Source organism: Mesoplodon mirus (assembly GCF_964341445.2).
Source record: "Mesoplodon mirus genome assembly, chromosome: 4".
Taxonomy (NCBI): Eukaryota; Metazoa; Chordata; class Mammalia; order Artiodactyla; family Ziphiidae; genus Mesoplodon; species Mesoplodon mirus.
The window spans coordinates 42504591-42524298 of NC_138979.1; the positions used below are offsets into that span (position 1 = coordinate 42504591).

Genomic DNA, 19708 nt, shown 5'->3' on the forward strand with positions numbered 1-19708 from the left:
GTGGGCATGCACACCAAGTGGCGGGTGGCTTCACAGAGTCACACGTCCCAGTGGACAGCCCCTGGGGGAGAATATGCAGTTATGCTCCAATAAGTTGGACAACCTAGAAGAAATGGACAGGTTTCTAGAAATATACAGCCTGCCAAAATTGAGTCATGAAGAAACAGAAAATTTAAACAGACCAATCACTAGAAGCAAAATAGAATCTGCTATTAAAAAAAAAACAAAACACAAAAAACTCCCTGTAAACAAAAGTCCAGGAGCAGATGGCTTCAATGGAGAATTCCACTGATCATACAAAGAACTTATACTGATCCTTCTCAAACTCTTCCAAAAGATTGAATAGGAGGAAATACTCCCAAAGTCATTCTGTGAAGCCACCATCACCCTGATACCAAAACCAGACAAAGACACTACCAAAATAAAAATTACAGGCCAATATCTTTGGTGATATAGATGCAGAAATCCTCAACAAAATATTAGCAAACTGAATCCAAGAGCACATATAAAGGATCATACACCATGATCAAGTTGGATTCATTCCAGGGTCATAAGGATGGTTCAACATATGCAAATCTATCAATGTGATACACCACATTAACAAAAGAAAAGACAAAACCACATGATCATCTCAATAGATGCAGAAAAAGCATTGGATAAAATTCAACATCCATTCATAATAAGAAAACTCTCATCAAAGTGGGTATAGAGGAAACATCTGAGCACAGTAAAAGCCATCTATGACAAAGCCACGGTCCACTAATACTTAATACTAATCCTAAATGGTGAACTGTGAAAAGCTGAAAGCCTTCCTGCTAATTCTGGAAGAAGATGAGGATACCCACTCTGACCGCTTTTTTTTTTTTAATTGGAGTATAGTTGGTTTACAATGTTGTGTTAGTTTCAGGTGTGCAGCAAAGTGAATCAGTTATACATATATATACATCCACTCTTTTTTAGATTCTTTTCCCATGTAGGCCATTACAGTGTATTGAGTTCCCCGTGCTATACTGTAGGTCCTTGTTGGCTATATATTTTATATATAGTACTGCATGTATATACCAATCCCAACCTTCCAGTTTATCCCTACCACCCCACACCCTGGTAACCATAAGTTTGTTTCTACTTCTGTAACTCTAGTTCTGTTTTGTAAATAAGTTCATTTGTACCCTTTTTCTAGATTCCACATATAAGTAGTATCATATGATGTCTTTCTCTGACTTCCTCAGTATGACAATCTCTAGGTCCATCCATGTTGCTGCAAATGGCATTATTTCATTCGTTTTTATGGCTGAGTAATATTCTATTGTATATATGTACCACATCTTTATCCATTCCTCTGTTGTTGGACATTTAGGTTGCTTCCATATCCTGGTTATTGTAAATAGTGCTGCAATGAACATTGGGGTGCATGTATATTTTCAAGTTATGGTTTTCTCCTGATATATGCCTAGGAGTGGGATTGCTAGATCATATAGCAGCTCTATTTTTAGTTTTTAAAGGAACCTCCATATGGCTGTCCATAGTGGCTGTACCAGTTTACATTCCCACCAACAGTATAGGAGGGTTCCCTTTACTCCACACCCTCTCCAGCATTTATTGTTTGTAGATTTTTTGATGATGGCCATTCTGACCAGTGTGAGGTGATACCTCATTGTAGTTTTGATATGCATTTCTCTAATAATTAGTGATGTCGAGCATCTTTTCATGTGTTTGTTGGTCATCTGTATGTCTTCTTTGGTGAAATGTCTATTTAGGTCTTCCACCCATATTTTTGATTGGGTTGGGTTTTTTTGATATTGAGCTGCATGAGCTATTTGTATATTTTGGAGATTAATCCCTTGTCAGTTGCTTTGGTTGCAAATATTTTCTCCCATTTTGACGGTTGTCTTTTCATTTTAAGTTTAATTAGGTCCCATTTATTTTTTTATTTTAATTATTCTAGGAGGTTGATCAAAAAAGATCTTGCTGCAATTTATGTAAAAAAGTGTTCTGCCTATAGTACTCCGAGCTTTATAGTGTCTAGCCTTACATTTAGGTCTTTAATACATTTTGAGTTTATTTTTGTGTATGGTGTTAGGGAGTGTTCTAATTTCATTCTTTTACATGTAGCTGTCAAGTTTTCCTAGCACTATTTATTGAAGAGACTGTCTTTTCTCCATTGAATATTCTTGCCTCCCTTGTCATAGATTAGGTGACCATAGGTGCATGGGTTTATCTCTGGACTTTGTATCCTGCTCCGTTGATCTATATTTGTTTTTGTGCCAATACCACTCTGTTTTGGTTACTGTAGTTTTGTAGTATAGTCTGAAGTCAGGTAGCCTGATTCCTCCAGCTCCACTTTTCTTTCTCAAGATTGCTTTGGCTATTCGGGGTCTTTTTGTGTTTCCATACAAATTGTAAAATTTTTTGTTCTAATTCTGTGAAAAATGCCAGTGGTAATTTGATAGGGATTGCACTGAATCTATAGATTGCTTTGGGTAGTAGAGTCATTTTCACAATACTGATTCTCCCAATCCAAGAACATGGTATATCTCTCCATCTGTTCGTGTCATCCTTGATTTCTATCATCAGTATCTTATAGTTTTCTGAGTACAGCTCTCTTCCCTTCTTAGGTAGGTTTATTCCTAGGTATTTTGTTCTTTTTGATGTGATGGTAAATGGGATTTTTTCCTTGATTTCTCTTTCTGATCTTTCATTGTTAGTGTATAGGAATGCAAGAGATTTCTGTGCATTAATTTTGTATCCTGCAACTTTACCTAACGCATTGATGAGCTCTAGCAGTTTTCTGGTAGCATCTTTAGGATTTTCTATATATAGTATCATGTCATCTGCAAACAGTGACAGTTTTACTTCTTTTCCAATTTGGATTCCTTTTATTTCTTTTTCTTCTCTGATTGCCGTGGCTAGGATTTCCAAAACTATGTTGAATAACAGTGGTGAGAGTGGACATCCTTGTCTTGTTCCTGATCTTGGAGGAAATGCTTTCAGTTTTTCACCATTGAGAATGATGTTAGCTGTGGGTTTGTCATACATGGCCTTTATTATGTTGAGGGAGGTTCCTTCTATGCTGACTTTCTGGAGAGTTTTTATAAATGGGTGTTGAATTTTGTCAAAAGCTTTTTCTGCATCTATTGAGATGATCATATGGTTTTTATTCTTCAATTTGTTGATGTGGTGAATCACACTGATTGATTTGCGAATATTGAAAAATACTTGCATCCCTGGGATAAATCCCACTTGATCATGGCACTCTCACCACTTTTATTCAACATAATACTGGAAGTCCTAGCCACAGCAATCAGAAAAGAAAAAGAAATAAAAGGTATTCAAGTTGGAAGGGAAGAGGTAAAATTGTCATTATATGCAGATGATATGATACTCTAGGGTTTGTCTTTAGGGTTTTCTATATAAAGACTCCACACAAAATCTATTAGAATAAATGAATCCAGCAAGGTAGCAGGATACAAGATTAATATACAGCAATCTGCTGCATTTCTTTACACTAACAATGAATTATTAGAGAGAAAGTAAAAAATAAAGGATTTAAAAAAAATTTTTTACTGATGTGTTAAAAATCACACTTTTAACATGTGATTTTAAAATTTTTAAAAATTTTTTACTTTTTTACTTTTTTTACTTTTGAATTTTTAAAATTTTTTACTGATGTGTTAAAAATCACATCAAAAAAAAAATCTAGGAATAAACGTAACCAAGGAGATGAAAGACCTATAAGCTAAGAATTACAAAACATTGATAAAGGAAACTGAAGATGATTCAAAGAAATGGAAAAATGTCCCATGCTCTTGGATTAGAAGAATTAATATTGTTAAAAATGGCCATACTACCCAAAGAAATCTACAGATTCAATGCAATCCATATCACATTATCCATGACATTTTTTACAAAACTAGAACAAATAATCCTAAAATTTATATGGAACCATAAAAGACCCAGACTTGCCAAAGCAGTCTGCGAAGAAGAACTAAGCAAGGAGGCATAACCCTCCCAGACTTCAGACAATACAACAAAGCTACAGTAATCAAAACACCATGGGGGGCTTACCTGGTGGCGCAGTGGTTGAGAATCTGCCTGCTAATGCAGGGGACACAGGTTCGAGCCCTGCTCTGGGAGGATCCCACATGCCGCGGAGCAACTACGCCCGTGAGCCACGACTACTGAGCCTGCGCGTCTGGAGCCTGTGCTCCGCAGCAAAAGAGGCCGCGATAGTGAGAGGCCCGCACACCGCGATGAAGAGTGGCCCCCGCTTGCCACAACTAGAGAAAGCCCTCGCACAGAAATGAAGACCCAACACAGCAAAAATAAATAAATTAAACTCCTACCCCCAACATTTAAAAAAAAAACAAACACCGTGGTATTGGCATAAAAACAGACATATGGATCAATGGAACAGAGGTCCAGAAATAAATCCACACACCTATGGTCAATTAATCTTTGACAAAAGAGACAAGAATATACAATGGAGAAAAGATAGTCTCTTCAGCAAGTGGTACTGAGAAAGCTGGACAACTGCATGTAAATCAATGAAGTTGGAACACACCCTCACAATGTACACAAAAATAAACCCAAAATGGTTTAAAGACTTAAAACAAGACATGACAGCATAAAAATCCTAGATGAGAACAAGGCAAAACATTCTTTGACATAAATCGTAGCAATATTTTCTTAGATCCGTCTCCAAAGGCAAAAGAAATAAAAGCAAAAATAACCAAATAGGACCTAATGAAACTTAAAAGCTTTTGCACAGCAAAGGAAACCATAGACAAAATGAAAAGACAACCTTTAGAATGGGAGAAAATATTTGCGAACGATGTGACCCACAAGGGATTAATTACCATAATATACGAACAGCCCATACAACTGAATATCCAAAAAGAAACCCAATCAAAAAATGGGCAGAAGACCTAAATAGACATTTCACCAAAGAAGACATACAGATGACCAACAAACACATGAGAAGATACTCACTATCACTAATTATTAGAGAAATGCAAATCAAAACCACATGAGGTTATCAATTTACACCCGTCTGAATGGCCATCACTTAAAAATCTATGAACCTACTGTATAGCACAGGGAACTCTACTCAGTACTCTGTAATGGCCTATATGGGAAAAGAATCTAAAAGAGTGGATATATGTATATGTATAACTGATTCACTTTGCTGTACAGCAGAAACTAACACAATGTTGTAAATCAACTATAGTCCAATAAAAATAAAAATCTATGAATAACAAATGCTGGAGAGGATGTGGAGAAAAGGGAATCTTCCTACACTGTTGGTGGGAATGTAAATTGGTGCAGCCACTATGGATAACAGCATGGAGGTTTTTCAAATAACTAAAAATAGATTTATCATACGATCCTGCAATCCCACTCCTGGGCATATATTTGGAAAAAATGAAATCTCTAATTTGAAAAGATACATGAACCCCAGTGTTCAAAGTAGCACTGTTTTCAACAGCCAAGACATGGAAGCAACCCTGAGTGTCCATCAACAGATGAATGGATAAAGGAGGTGTGGTATATATACACAATGGAATACTACTCAGCCATTAAAAAGAATGAAATACTGCTATTTGCAGCAACATGGAGAGACCTCAAGATTATCCTACTAAGTAAGCCAGACAGATAAAGACAAATATATGATATCATTTATATGTGGAATCTAAAAAAAAAATAATACAAATGAACTTATTTACAAAACAGAAACAGACCCACAGACATAGAAACAAGCTTACGGTTACCAAAGGGGAAAGGTGGCATGGGGGATAAATCAGGAGTATGGGATTAACAGATACCCACCACTATATATAAAACAGATAAACAACAGGATTTACTGTATATGACAGGGAACTATATTCAGTATCTTGTAATAACCTATAATGGAGAAGAATCAGAAAAAAAAAGTAACTGAATCACTTTTCTGTACACCTGAAAGTAACACAATATTGTAAACCAACTACAGTTTTTTTTAAAAATTCTATTATCTTGCAGATTCTAAATCAGCTGGTACTGTTTTAGTATGATACACACAATGATGGAGAGAATGCAACATATATAGATTACTGTATACAGAGCTGTGGTAAGTGTCGTATATGTTTACAATTTTTGTCTAACTTGTGTTCCTATGTATTCAGGCATCCTCCCTCCTCCTCTTTTCTTCACCATTCCACATAAGCACCATTCCCAGCTCAGCTCCTTCACCAGTTTGGGTGCCAAAATCCACTCTCAGTTCAATAAACAAGAAGGTACAGTGGAGTCAGTTCTTACCCAACTAAATCCCAACATTGTGTGCCTTCTGTCTGGTCACCGCTGTATCCCATTTCCTAGAAGGGCTTCTGATATAGAAGGCACTCATAAATATTTGAGTAAATGAATGGACTGCCTAATACCTTAAGAATTCTCTCACAGTTAAGCATTTTTTCAAAGTTAAAATTATCTCAACTGTTAAAAATATTATCAAAGAATGCCAGGCCAAACTGAGGTAAAACTAACAAATAACATTTATTTTTCTTTTACATATGTATTTCACAGCCCAAACATCACATTGCCTTCAGAGAAAGGTGCTCTTATGCCATTGTATTTTACTATATACCGCACAGGCATTAAACATTCTCATTAACGTGATGAGACAATCTGCTGGTAAACATTTAAACACAGACATTGGTTTCAATATTTCAAGAACATATTTTTGGTCATAACCAAGAAGTACATCAAAATATGATAACACTGGCTAATATTTTTCAAGCAAATAATATTTAACTCTGCATAGTTTATACAATAGGCTGTGGTAATAAATAATATCACCAATCTCATCAACTATTAACTGGCCACAAAAAGCCTAACATTCATTTTAATTATGATATGAAATGCTCTACTGCTGTAGGTTCAACATAGCCTTAAAATGTTGTGGGTGTTTTAACCTTGGATACATGAAAAGAAAAAGTACTAAACTGGACTAAAAAGGAAGTACTAACTTGGTATGTTTTGGTTAACTACCAATATGTCATGTCCACGTATTACATTCCTAACATGAAGGCAAATATTTAAATAGAAAAACTAGCAGTCCAAAAAACGTGAATGTGCAAATTGTGAGGAAAACATTGCATTTAAATTTGCACTCATTTGCAAATTACAGTACTAGATCAGTATAAACACTAACAGGAAAAATATTCAGCAGAAAAGAATGGGAACGACCTCTCACAGCAGAGAACTAGTCACTGTGAGCCGCTTCAAAGTGTGCTTACACGCTGCTTACAGTGTATTTCTGGTGTCCTGGAGCTTCTAACTCCTTAGGACTATTCTTCATTCAACAAAGGAGACTGCAGGCATGCTTCAATCAGTGGTAAGAATAGGAAGAAAAACCTGAAACAGCAACATTTTCTTCCTTGATTTGGTGTAAAGGTCCTTCTCATTATTATAACTAACTTACTTATATGCTAACTTCTAACCTCAAATGTTTTCTGAATCAGGTTTGCTAAATGCTGTAAAGAATAGCTACCCTTCATACAATACTAGGTTTTGTTTTATTTAAGTATGTCAGCATGATAAAAGGTACACATGCACAGTCATTCTACCAGCCCATATACGCAAAACTCAGCCTAAAACTCAGCTTGGATCAGATTCAAATTCTACACAGAGATTCTCTGTATTGTTTTCAATGGTTTAACAACTGCTTGGAAAGCAGAAATGCCTAATAATTTCTGCAGTGTGTTTTTTAATTGAAATGTTTATAAAAATAAAGCCCCAATCTTTAAGTCTACAGAATGTCAAGAATGCTATGAGGGATGTTAAAAGCACTGGGCAAAACCCTGGTTTTCAGCGTCCCATCTGCCCCACAGGAGAAGATCCGGTTGCCCTGGGTGATGTCGATCTGCATGACTCCAGCCCCAAGGTTTCTGAATATGGACTGTTTAGCGTGTTCATTTTTAAATGAATGAAGTAGGCCGTGGCCTGTCAACCTCCAAACCTAGTTTAAAGAAAAAGTGAAAACATAAAGTGTAAGTCATTTAAAAAAGAGAGAAAGAGACGAAAGACTTTTAAAAACATGGGCTTCACCTCTGTTCTCCCAGCCCAACTGATCTCATTAAAGCCCAACTTTCCTGTCCACTACCTCTTTTCTAACAGTTTACCTAATTGGAAATAATACCATTCACAGGGCTCATTTACCATCCTTACACTTCCCTGTACCTTCTTTCAAATTCCTCTCTTCACATCCTCTTGTTTCATATTAACCATATATACCCCATCTCTAATTCAATTAAATATTTCAGTTAATTCAGTTAAATACATTCCTAATGCTAAGTTAGGCCCTGGGACAATATAAAAGAACAGTACCACCTCGCTTCTCTGGAGACCTCAACTGTACAAAACAGAGTCAGGTACTGGAGGCAGAGGTGGGAAGAGGGGAGGGGGATGATGTGAGAAACCAAATTCATGTCATCAAAAAATCAATGCATTAGTTAAACTCATACACTTACTCAGACAGAGTTCTTTAGAGCTTTTTAATGACCTGAGAGTATACTGAGATTGATTATCTGGTTTTCTAGATCCTAACAATTTGGAAAGAACCACACAGAAGTAAGGGAGGAAGCAATATATTTGCACGGAGAGGGTGGTGAGTTTTTCGGTTTGGTTCCCCCTCCCCAATCAATCTTGACAGCAGGTAAAGATAATATTTAGCACATTCCAACCTCTTGTACTGACTCACCTTTATGTTACCTTCTGCTGAACCTGTAGTAAAATATTCCTCACAGGGATCGAGAGCCAGCGCCTTAATTGCAGAGTCATGTGCCTGGAATGTGTGAATTAGCTGTCTCTGCCTGATGTCAAAAATGCAGATGTAGCCTTTCCTGCCTCCAGATATTAGGAGTTGCTGTTTTGGTGCGTACTGAAGTACCGTGGCACCATGATCATGGCATGTGAAACCTGAAGAAAAACATCAAGAGCCTTTCCCAAATGATGTCTACCTTAGCACTTCTGGTAATATTTAAATGCACATTTAAGTTATACAGAAATTACTGTCACATTTTCCCTTCTAATTTCTATAATCATGATCAAAGTATTAAAAAAGATGGCAAGCAACGACAGAAAAAACATACATAATCTCAGTATGAAAACACACACCAATATACACAGGAAGTTTAAACTTTATGCCCAAACTAAGTTATACTGTCTCATAAGAATGTAGAAGCAAAAGTGCAGAGGAGAACAAGCTTCTCAATGATATTCAATGTCTTCATTAATACCCACCAATAACAAGTATTTACCCTTTCCCAGTTCCTGCCCATACATAAAACCTCATCAAAAGTTCTTTTCTATAGCACAGGGAACTATATTTAATATCCTGAGATAAACCATAATGGAAAAGAATATGAAAAAGAATATATGTATAACTGAATCACTTTGCTATAAAGCAGAAATTAACACAACATTGTAAATCAACTATACTTCAATAAAATATATATTTTTTAAAATCCTTCTCACCTAAGTAATTGAAACTACACTAGTGTGAAAATTACCAGCCCCAAGTTAAGGAGTTAACCTTCCCAGGACTCTCTGCATTCTAAAGTGATTAACACCTTAAACTAATATGTGGCAAATCTTTAAGAGATGTTAATAATTATTTGCCAAAAACAAAGAATTTTGCAATCAAAACTGGGAAATAACTACACCTTTCAAAAATACACATCAGCATAGTAAAAGACTCAAATCTGTTTTGTTTTTTTTTAACAAAGTCCTCCTAGCTATGTTTAACCCAAACATACTAGAGCTTTGAGCACTCTTGGTGGCATTATATGAAAGAGTGATCTTTAGGACAGCAATGTGGAAAACACTGTCTTAAAAGGAATAATGTTTAAATGGCATTATTCAGATTTCTAATCATAAGTCTGACTTTTAGTTTACAGTCAGATTTAATTCTCTGAAATATGACCTCATTTCTGTTGAGCTCAAGGAATACTTTGCAACTGATTTCTTCAGCAGCCTTGTTAGTAGTGCCGCTCTCCATACCACATTCTCTGAATGGAATACAACACAAAGATTATTCTAGGCTAGCTGGGTTTCTGCGACCATACATATTTACCTCAGCAAGGTAGCCAGATATTCTAGTTAACTTTTAGAATTTTATTCACTCTATACATTTCTCCATTTTTAACCCGTGAATAAACATGCACTGGATTTACTGGTTAAAATAAAACCAGGAAAGCATTCTTTCACAGTGTACTGAAAATCAAAGACTTAGCTCACCTACCATGAATGAGGCTGTTTCCAGGTGATATCAATGTGTCCCAGAGGCATACATTTCTAATAAAGAATAACAAAAATACATCATAAACAAATTGTTCTAAGTCATCACTGGGGTAAACTGCGTCTTTACATCAAATATTTTTACTTATTGAATCTTATGTTGTTTTGTTCACTCACATTTATAAAGCAGTGATTCTCAACTAGGATGAGGGTAGAGGTTGGGACTGGGGTTATATCTCTTCCAAGAGTTTATCCTTTTCAAACTACAGGGTCTGTCTCACGTGGTCCCACCTGACTCTGCTCCATCTCATCCCCCGGCCCTATCTCTTTTCCATTATCACTCCACGGAAAATGAGACATGATTTCCTGAGTAGAAGAGATGCTTCTATATCCTTGGGGGTAAACACTGCAGGGAAATGAGAGGTGTTATTCATGGGCACAGGTTGCCAATGAAAACAATCTGAGGCAAAGAAAATGTTGAGAATGATGGCTACAGAGCCTCAAAAACTTGACAGTATTAACAGCAATAAAAAAATAGCTTTAACATAAAAATTCCACATACTTTTTAGTAGATTACATTAGGAGTAATTTTGGTCTTTCTCGTTTTGGTAAGGAAAACTATTTGAAGAATTCTGTAACAAAGTTTTTGTATTCCTGAGGTGGAAAAACCTGACTAAATAGAAATCCATACTTTCTAGCAAGAATACCTTTCTGCCTAAAATATGCTTATTTCTTTTTTGCATCTCTGTCAACCTACCTATTGTCATTGGACTGTCCAGATGTGGCAACTAGACTTGAAGAGGTAACAAATGCAAAGTCACTTGTGGCTTTACTGTGGCACTGCCAACTCTATGGGAACAAAGTGCAGCTGATGTTATCTCAAAATCCAGTAAAATGTGGTACAGTACACACACACAGCTCTGCTAATCATATACTACATGCATGAGCTAAGAACACTTTTTAAAAACTAGAATAAAGAATAAGTGATAAGAGGATTAGCTGTCATCTGCATGTTACTTGGCTAATACCCAATAAGTTTTTAAAACTGGAAGAGTTGGCAGAAACATGGAATTAAAGATTATATAACAAAGGAATAAAACACCAAGTACATGAACTTACCCTACCAGCCTCACCGTGCCCCGACCCTCCAAGTGCAGACATGCTTGTCTGCATCACCACGTGTTCTAACATGATTTGGATTAATGGATGAAGTGGCCTATTGGGATTGGTTATTTTATAATCTAATAAGAAACATTCTGGAGCAAACTGGCATACATGGAACCTGTCTGGTTCTTAATACAGTACCCAAAACGAATCACTATAAAACTCTATCACTAAGAAGTCAGAGATTTCAAAACAGATAAAAGTGTAATAAAAATGTATCCTGAATAAGACCACACACAGAGAAGGCCCCTAAAAATTTCAAATATAATGGTCACCCTTCAAGCTGTGAAAAGCCAAGTTTTTTGCATTTTAGTCATTTCAGTCTAAAACTAGGGCAATGATGGTGCTGGGCCGTGGCTGCTGGACAGAGTGGTCCCTTTCCCAACAGATCCACCAATGGGATTTGCTGTCTGAAACAAACGCTTCACAAACAAAGTGGCCTCCGTATGTGCTCCGCAAATGCTGAGTGATACTTACCATGTAAGGTTTGGGATTTGATGCAGTTTGGTTTACTTGCCAGATACTCAGAAAACCCTCTCCATCTGCGACACCACACTGTAAGAATGGCGTAAATATTAAACACAGCTTCTGAGTAGCCATATCGAAGGTAAAATCATTTATGAAATGGAGAGTCACTCAGTCCCCACTTAACCAACATTCTGCCTGTACCTATGCTCCTGCTGCTGTAGTTCTCAAGAAAGCCCAAGTACTGTAGATATCCTGCCACCTTTTACATTATTTTCCATGCCTATTTCACTGTTTTCCTCCAAACTTCTGTAGCAGAACTTAGTAAGAAATTGGAAGGTTTCTCTTAGGTGCCTGACTCTGCACACAGGCACCATCAACATACTCAACAGAAACAGAATTCTTTACCCTCACAGAATATTTAGTACCTGTAAGTAGATGATTAATTAATCCACACAAAATTCTGTGGATTTATGCTTTTCTTGAGAGCCAAGGGGCTATATAAACAGACACCATCAAACTGCCTGCTCAACTTAAATCCAGAGTGACTGAATTTGTTTTTAAGTGTAGTTTTACTAGCTATTTACTCAAAATATCTGCAGTTCTTTTCAGACAAGTTTAGCAGTAACCCCCAGGAACTAACCTTGTTGCCTTGTGAGTTGAAATATAATCTGGTAACTCTTGCATTGCCAGCTTGGCGGAAACAGACAAGCTGCTGAGGTCTTGTCCATTCAAACATTCGTACACTGCCATCCTGAGCACCTGTAAGATCTGAGACGCAAAAGGAAAAGCAAAAAATAAGAAACAAAGCTGAAGAAAGAGTTCCAACATTTCCCATTCTATAGGCCAACTTCAAAATGATAGAGATCACTTGCAGTCCTTTGATCATAAATAATATACTTACAGTATTGATGGACTGGGTGTGAGGTCATTCTCTTAACATTATGTAGATTCCTTTTCATAAGCTTTAAAAGATAAAAATGAATTTCTTTTGCATCACAGAAGAAATAAGGAAGGATATGATTCAGGCCAACTCTAATTCTGACAACAGTTATTCTCTTACACTGGATTATTACTAAAATAAACCCTGTTGTGGATTTTCTGACCCACTAAATATACGACACTTGTCTGAACAGGCTGGGAAAGCATAGTCACTTACTGGCGTGCCCTGGTCTGTGTGGACTGTGAGGATACCAAGCTGCTTCATCTAGTTGTAAAGGGAACTCTCCTCCAAGTGCCCCTCCCTAAGGACAATCAGGAGTATCTCCAGATTCTTCAGAGCAGAACATGAGAATGGGACCCCTTTAACTACAGTGACTAACAACAATGCTATTGATGGCATTTTTCAAACACTTATAGTAGACATGAATTCCTCTCTAGCTCTGCTTTACCACTTTGTGCCTCTCAGTTTGCTCATCTATAAAATGAAAACCACTTAGGGTTGTTATAAGAAAAAGCATGCACCTGACATAAAGAAACTCACAGCATGCTAGCTATCATTATTATGGTATACTAACTGGTCACTGCCTCTGATCTTCAGCATCATTCCTATGTCAACGTGATTTCAACCTATTTTTGAGCGAGTCCATATCCAGAAACCATACCTAATAGTAAATAACGTACCACACTAGCTCCAATGCTCGTCTGTCCACTGCCCAGCCACGGCAGAGATGAAGATGGATGCACCTGACTTGCTGAATGGGATGTTGCACTGGGCTGATAAAGAGTTGTACTGGAACCACGATAATCAATATCATCTGAACTGTGGAAAACATTCATGTGTTACTGTGACAGTTCCATTTTCTCAACACAAATTCCAATTACAGAGCTTTTTATCTATCTGAAGGACAGTCTTATTTAATTTTTTTAAAAAAGTATCAATATCCATAATGAAAACGTAGGTACAAGTCCTAATCATCACCAATTTTAGTACTGGTTAACTTTTTCCCCTTAGGCAAAATATAAGTTTAGTCTAATGTTTGGGAGAATTTTATTGCTGCACAAATTAGAACAAATGTTTGTTTTGAAGTATTTAACACAGATTTTCTTTTTATCCTGTACAGAAAAAGACTATGTTCTCTTCAAGTACAGAGATCCCATTTATAAAATTCAAACATTTTAAAGAAATGTGAGTTAAAAGTTTTCTTAAACTTAGGTACTAATTATCACATTAAATGTTAAAGTAATTTTTATGATGGGCCATATCACATTACATGGTTACATCTACTCTGAAGTATGACTGAAACCTAGTTGTATTATACACTAATGAGATAGAAACAGAAAGGAAAGAGGCTATCATGGCACCACTCCTAGTACATAACATCTCCGAGAGTCTGGAGAAAAGCAAGAGGGACGGAAGACATGGAGGAGAAGCCCCCAAATAGGAAAGCATTACTGCACTCTTGGTGCAGTGTCCATAGTTTTACTGAAAAGTAAAGTTGGCTACATTTTTATCTGAAAAAAAGGTATGCTTATAGAGAGATAATCAAGAGGAAACACTGAGAAGTACTCAGTAAATGTGACTCATCAATCAATCTAATTAATAAATTGGTGTATTCTGCTTTTTATGGTAATTATCCAGATCAGCTGAATTTATTGGATATTGTGTAATTTCTGACATTTCTTTGGGGTTAAGTGTCAAAGTGGCAGTTGTTAGCATTAGGCTCTGGTGTTGGGGATTATTCTGACTCAAACGTTATGACTAATTCAGGGTCTAATGGAAGAAGCAGGAGTAATTTGTACACTGATGTAAGCAGAGCCCTTTATTGGCAGCTAAACCAATTATGTTTGTCTCCTTACCAAAGAAATGCATAGTTTTCAAGACAACTGAAATCAAGTGCATAACCACTTAATAGGTTCTTTTTGAAGAAAATACATTTAAAATTGATTACATAAGGCAAGCAAACCTTTTGGATTCTCTGTCATATTCTTCTCCAATCCATATGTATGCCTGACAGGCCAGAAGAGAAGTAATATCGAGTTCTTGTACATCATGCGTTGAAGCCAAAACAATTTCATTACAGTTTGCCTGTAAAGCAAACGCAAAGTCAGTAATTTAAGCAATTTCACTAAAACAAAGTACTACGTTCTTTATAATGACTAAAGATTTTACCTTATTAACAGAAAATGCCATGATCATATCTGACTCCTTATGAATGATTTTTGCCTTCCCTCCTGGATAGCCCAGATCTGCTTCAACCTACAAGACATTTGTCAGCAGTTTTAGTTGTTGCAGCACAGCTCCATACAGATATATGTACATCCCACAAAGCTTAAAAGAAGGACAAGAAGAAAATGTAGCAGTAGCAGCAGCAGCAAGAAAAAAGGTACCAGTAACTTTAGTGTGTTGAAAATTAGCTGTGGAATTAGCTTAGATTCTCTGATGCCCTGTAATCACCCCAATTACAAAAATTTCCATTGAGATTACAGGATACTAAGTAACTGTCACAAAAGATAGCTAACATAATTTTCATTAGTATTTATAACAGTAATGTCTCTTGTCTCTTCCAAAAGTGCACAAGGATACAGCAGTAAGAATGTGAGAGAAAAAGACACAATCAGAAAGACAAAGGAGTCACATAAGAAGTGAAATATTTTTAAATAAGGGTGATGAGATAGGAATAAGAAGTTGGATACAAGAACAGTTAGAAAGTAATGAAGGAGGGCTTCCCTGGTGGCTCAGTGGTTAAGAAGCCACCTGCCAACGCAGGGGACACAGGTTCACGCCCCGGTCCGGGAAGATCCCACATGCCGTGGAGCAACCAAGCCCGTGCACCACAACTACTAAGCTTGTGCTCTAGAGCCCGGAAGCCACAACTACTAAGCCCGCGTGCCTAGAGCCCGTTCTCCGCAACAAGAGAAGCCACCACAATGAGAAGCCTGCACACCGCGACTAGAGAAAGCCCGCACGCAGCAACTAAGACCCAATGCAGCCATAAATAAATAAATATTTTTTAATAAAAAACAAGAAAGTAATGAAGGAGATTGATGAGAGGAAGGTGTAATGCTTAGAGTTGAAGGTGATGGGGAGAAAAGAAGAGGCAGAATCAAGAAAGAGGCAAGATAAAACAATCATGTTTAAGAACAGATGGGGAAAAGGGACAGAACTGAAGATGGAAAAGGAAGCAAGAAAGAGAAGAACCAATGGCAAGAAAGATCAAGCTGGACACAGTGGAGCATCTCCTACCCTGTGCCAGTGAGGTGTGTGGGAGCAGTGAGCACTCTGACTAGTTAGCCAGCTGGGCAGGTCATGGTTAGTTTCAGAGATGAGGGGTTAGCTCCTTGAATTTTAAAGAATGAGTTAAATTCGAGAGCGTGGAATACTACCTTGATGTGGCAATCTTCTGCTATGCAGTTTTGTTTGACCTGCTCCACATGTTCTTCTATAGACTAAACAACACCACACCGTCACAAACACAAAACACATGCATGAAATGGAATTATAAAAAAAAAATGAAAGTTTTCAAACTGAAATGGTTGCTCCATCACTTAAAGATGGTAAAAATGAACTTGCAAGCTTTAAAATGAATTTAAAAGCACATCAAGGAAAAAATTAAACTGAGTAAAATGTGATGTCATCAGAAAAAACAACACAAAGCAAAACAGGCAAAATTAATGTATTACATATATAAAAGCAATTTCAAAATAAAAATTCATTATTTGTATGTCAGTTATGTAACTTGGAAGTTCTAACTTAAACTGTAGTCTCTAAAAATAAAACCTACTTGTACAAGCAGATACATCCTCTACTACATAGATTCCTAACCTATAGGGGTTTATTTCAAATAAATAAAAACTATTTTTATCTAAACGCAGATTAAAAGTACTGATAATTATTTCACTCTTACTCATAAGGAATATATCCATGAAGAGACAGTCAAGGATTAAAATTCACATCAACCATTACTCTATACATAATCTTATGATTTCCTCCTTATAAGTAAATGTTTGATGAGATGAGGCATGGGAAAGAAATCACACAAATAACTTGCTCCTGGTTGATGACAGGGCCATTAGGAATGGCTATAATCAGAAATAACATTTCTGCTGTGCTGTGGAAACCTCTGAAGGTTTGATCGGAGCAATATATTCCTACCAATACTTCCTGAAGTGCCTGCTTCTCTTTCAGCCAACAGGACCCAATTCTCCATGCCTTGTGCAACTGCTCAAGGGCTGCTGCAGCTGACACTGAAGGAATGGTACAAGTGTGCAAGGGCCAACTCAGCAAAAGCCAAACTGCAGAAGAACCTATTTGCCTTTAATCAAGTGGCTAACTTTGCCACATTTATCCATCTCACAAAAAGTTGTTTTGTGGAATAGTCTTCTCTAACATACTCAGTGAGTAAAAATACCTTCTCCTGAATACACCTAAAATTTCAGCATTTCTCAGAATTTTATTTTTATTAAGTAATTTTTTAAAATTAGCCAATTTTAGCATTCTTAGGATTATTTTGCCAGTTTTGCTAATTAATCAATTCACTGAATTTACCAAATTTATTGACCACCAATATCCTATTTAACAATCTAAAAAGATAAAACACTCTTATTAGATGGGTAGTTTTAATAAATTCTGCATATTTCTGAACTAAGTGACCAATTTTACTTTGCCTCAAGAGCTTTCACATTGTTTTCATAAATTTTTTTCGTAAATGAAAACCATTTTTCAGCAGATATGTGCTATTCAATACAGTAGCCACTAAACACATATGGCTTTAAATTTAAATTAAACAAAATTAAAAATTCAGTTCCTCAGTCACATTAGCCCACTTCAAGTGCTCAATAACCACATGTGGCTGGTGACTACTGTACCGTACAGAACAGACATAAATTTCCATTATCAACAAAGTTCTATTGGACTGCATGCAACAAGATATTAATTTCATTCAATAATTTAAAATTCAAAGGTGCAAAAGGGTACATGATAAAAATTCTTCCATCCAAACTCCCAGCCATGTACTTCCCTTCCTGGAGCCAACCAACGCTTACACAGCATTTTAAGAAATGTTCAGTTTATCTCTGTCTCACCTCCTTGTACATGCAGAGCCTCTTCTGGTAGAAAAATAGAAAAGAACACACAGCTTGGGCTGCTGATCCCAAGAGCACAGAAATGGAGGGGCATAAAGAAGGGGAGGTAAGGGGCAGAATCGGGGAGAAACTTGGTTAAGGAAGAGGGAAATGAGAAAGGAGACAACAGATCCTCAAGAGCAAGCAAGAGTCTGAGGGTCCCAGAAACCTAGACCCAGTCTTTCCATAGCACTCTGAGGCTCTGACAATCTAACGAAACAAAACTGCTAGAAACCTTATGAATAATTAAAGCATATCACTGTGTTTAATAATTTGAAGAACTAACAACTCAGAAAATTGATCCTTCAATGAACTCTCTTTCTGTGAATAACAGAGCCCTAAGTGAGCAAGTATCTTTCATCTTAAATCTATTTCTTAGATTTCTATATCTTATTTTATAGAACTCAGTATCACTATAGGAAATGCAGTAAACAACGGATTAAACGAAAGAGGAAACGAATTTGGCTCTTATTCCCCTAACAAAACCCTACATCAATAATTTCAATACCATTGGGGTCTTTTCTTATCAAGTAAGCTTATAAGACTCAAAAGAATCTCTACAGTTCATTCCTCTAATTCCTCACTTAAGTACATAATTTTTAAATCTACAGAAAAAATAAATGACTGTTCACAGGACTGCCCACAATGACCATCCAGGTAAGTGGGTGAGTAGTGGAAAGAAAAGAACAAATCTGGTCGGTTCTGCTGCCTTAGGAGAACAAATGGAGAACATTTGAGAAGCAGTTCTATATGCTACCTTGGGAAATTGAGCCACACAGACTGTCCCTCTCGGTTTTCACTTTTCTAAGTGAAATATAATTAATTTTTCTTTTCTCATAGTTTTTGTTGCCAATCTTTAATCACATCTGACACTCTACTCTGAACACTACTCTCCAAACTGCTCATTACCTCATTAAATAGCCAAATGGACTGAAATGCTTATATATAAAACATCTGTGTACCCCTCATTTTATAATGAAGAGATAGTTTTAAGTTCTAAAGTGTCACTCTCTCAAATTCATGATTCTTCTTGAACTCTGTATGGCATTACATTATTAACGTATGTTTAGCTTAAAAATCACCATGCAATGTAGAATCTCTGCCTCACTTTGTAAATGCAATCAATCTTCCTTCATCTCATATTTGGTGTTTCTGTAGTTTAATCTTTCTCACAAAATTATTCTACAGTTTATGCTGTTCATTTCTAAGTGCTAAATAAATAAAAATGCTTTTAAAGGGTTATGCTGTATTTTCAATTAAATGATATTCAGAGAATCATAACATAGAGTATACTCATTTATATACTAAATTCCCCAAACCATCCCTCACAATGTTTATTACATGTAAAGGCCCAATGGCAAATATTATAAAGGACATAACCACTTTCACCTGATTATACAGGATTTATCGAAGGACCTATGTTGTTTCATTGTTATGAAATAAAAATTGTACGTTTTTATCTTAAAAAAATTCTCTGTAGTTTGATAAACTATTACCTATGATGTATGAAAGATAATAAGTTCCAACCAAAAGTAAATTTCAAATAAATCAAGCTGGCTTCATTAGAAATGTTAAAGAAAACAAATGAAAATTACAAGAGAGAATATTTTTTTCTAAAATACCTCACTCTGCTTTCTTTTCTTAGTGAAAATATATCTAATAAATGTCTGTTGAAGTACTTCTTGTTTAACAAGGAAATGCCAAAGTCGTTTGACTGGAAGCGCAGAAGAATCCCGGGATCTAG

At 36.4% G+C, this 19708-nt stretch overlaps 1 protein-coding gene and 1 long non-coding RNA gene across 8 annotated transcripts in view; one reads left to right on the forward strand and one right to left on the reverse strand.

Moving 5' to 3' along the window:
* Positions 1-19428, forward strand: part of LOC309803607 — a 111374-nt gene extending 91946 nt beyond the window's left edge. For 2 of the 5 annotated variants that reach the window (XR_014293971.1, XR_014293973.1), the window contains exons 4-6: positions 6019-6106; positions 13965-14029; positions 17030-19428. This is a non-coding gene — a long non-coding RNA (uncharacterized lncRNA). Of the gene's footprint in view, positions 1-6018; positions 6107-7865; positions 7946-13964; positions 14030-15083; positions 15762-17029 lie in introns of those variants that run through there. The other 3 variants (XR_014293974.1, XR_014293972.1, XR_014293975.1) reach the window with 3 other exon arrangements.
* DMXL2 (Dmx like 2) overlaps positions 6521-19708 on the reverse strand; it is a 174489-nt gene continuing 161301 nt past the window's right edge. For all 3 annotated transcript variants that reach the window (XM_082620084.1, XM_082620083.1, XM_082620085.1), the window contains 12 exons: positions 19587-19704; positions 16228-16290; positions 15014-15100; positions 14808-14929; positions 13525-13663; positions 12806-12866; positions 12545-12672; positions 11914-11991; positions 11030-11121; positions 10277-10329; positions 8735-8952; positions 6521-7993 (listed from right to left, as the gene is read on the reverse strand). In XM_082620084.1, coding sequence (XP_082476210.1) covers positions 7784-7993; positions 8735-8952; positions 10277-10329; positions 11030-11121; positions 11914-11991; positions 12545-12672; positions 12806-12866; positions 13525-13663; positions 14808-14929; positions 15014-15100; positions 16228-16290; positions 19587-19704 — 1369 coding nt within the window. In that variant the 3' untranslated portion in view covers positions 6521-7783. The remainder of the gene's footprint in view (positions 7994-8734; positions 8953-10276; positions 10330-11029; positions 11122-11913; positions 11992-12544; positions 12673-12805; positions 12867-13524; positions 13664-14807; positions 14930-15013; positions 15101-16227; positions 16291-19586; positions 19705-19708) is intronic.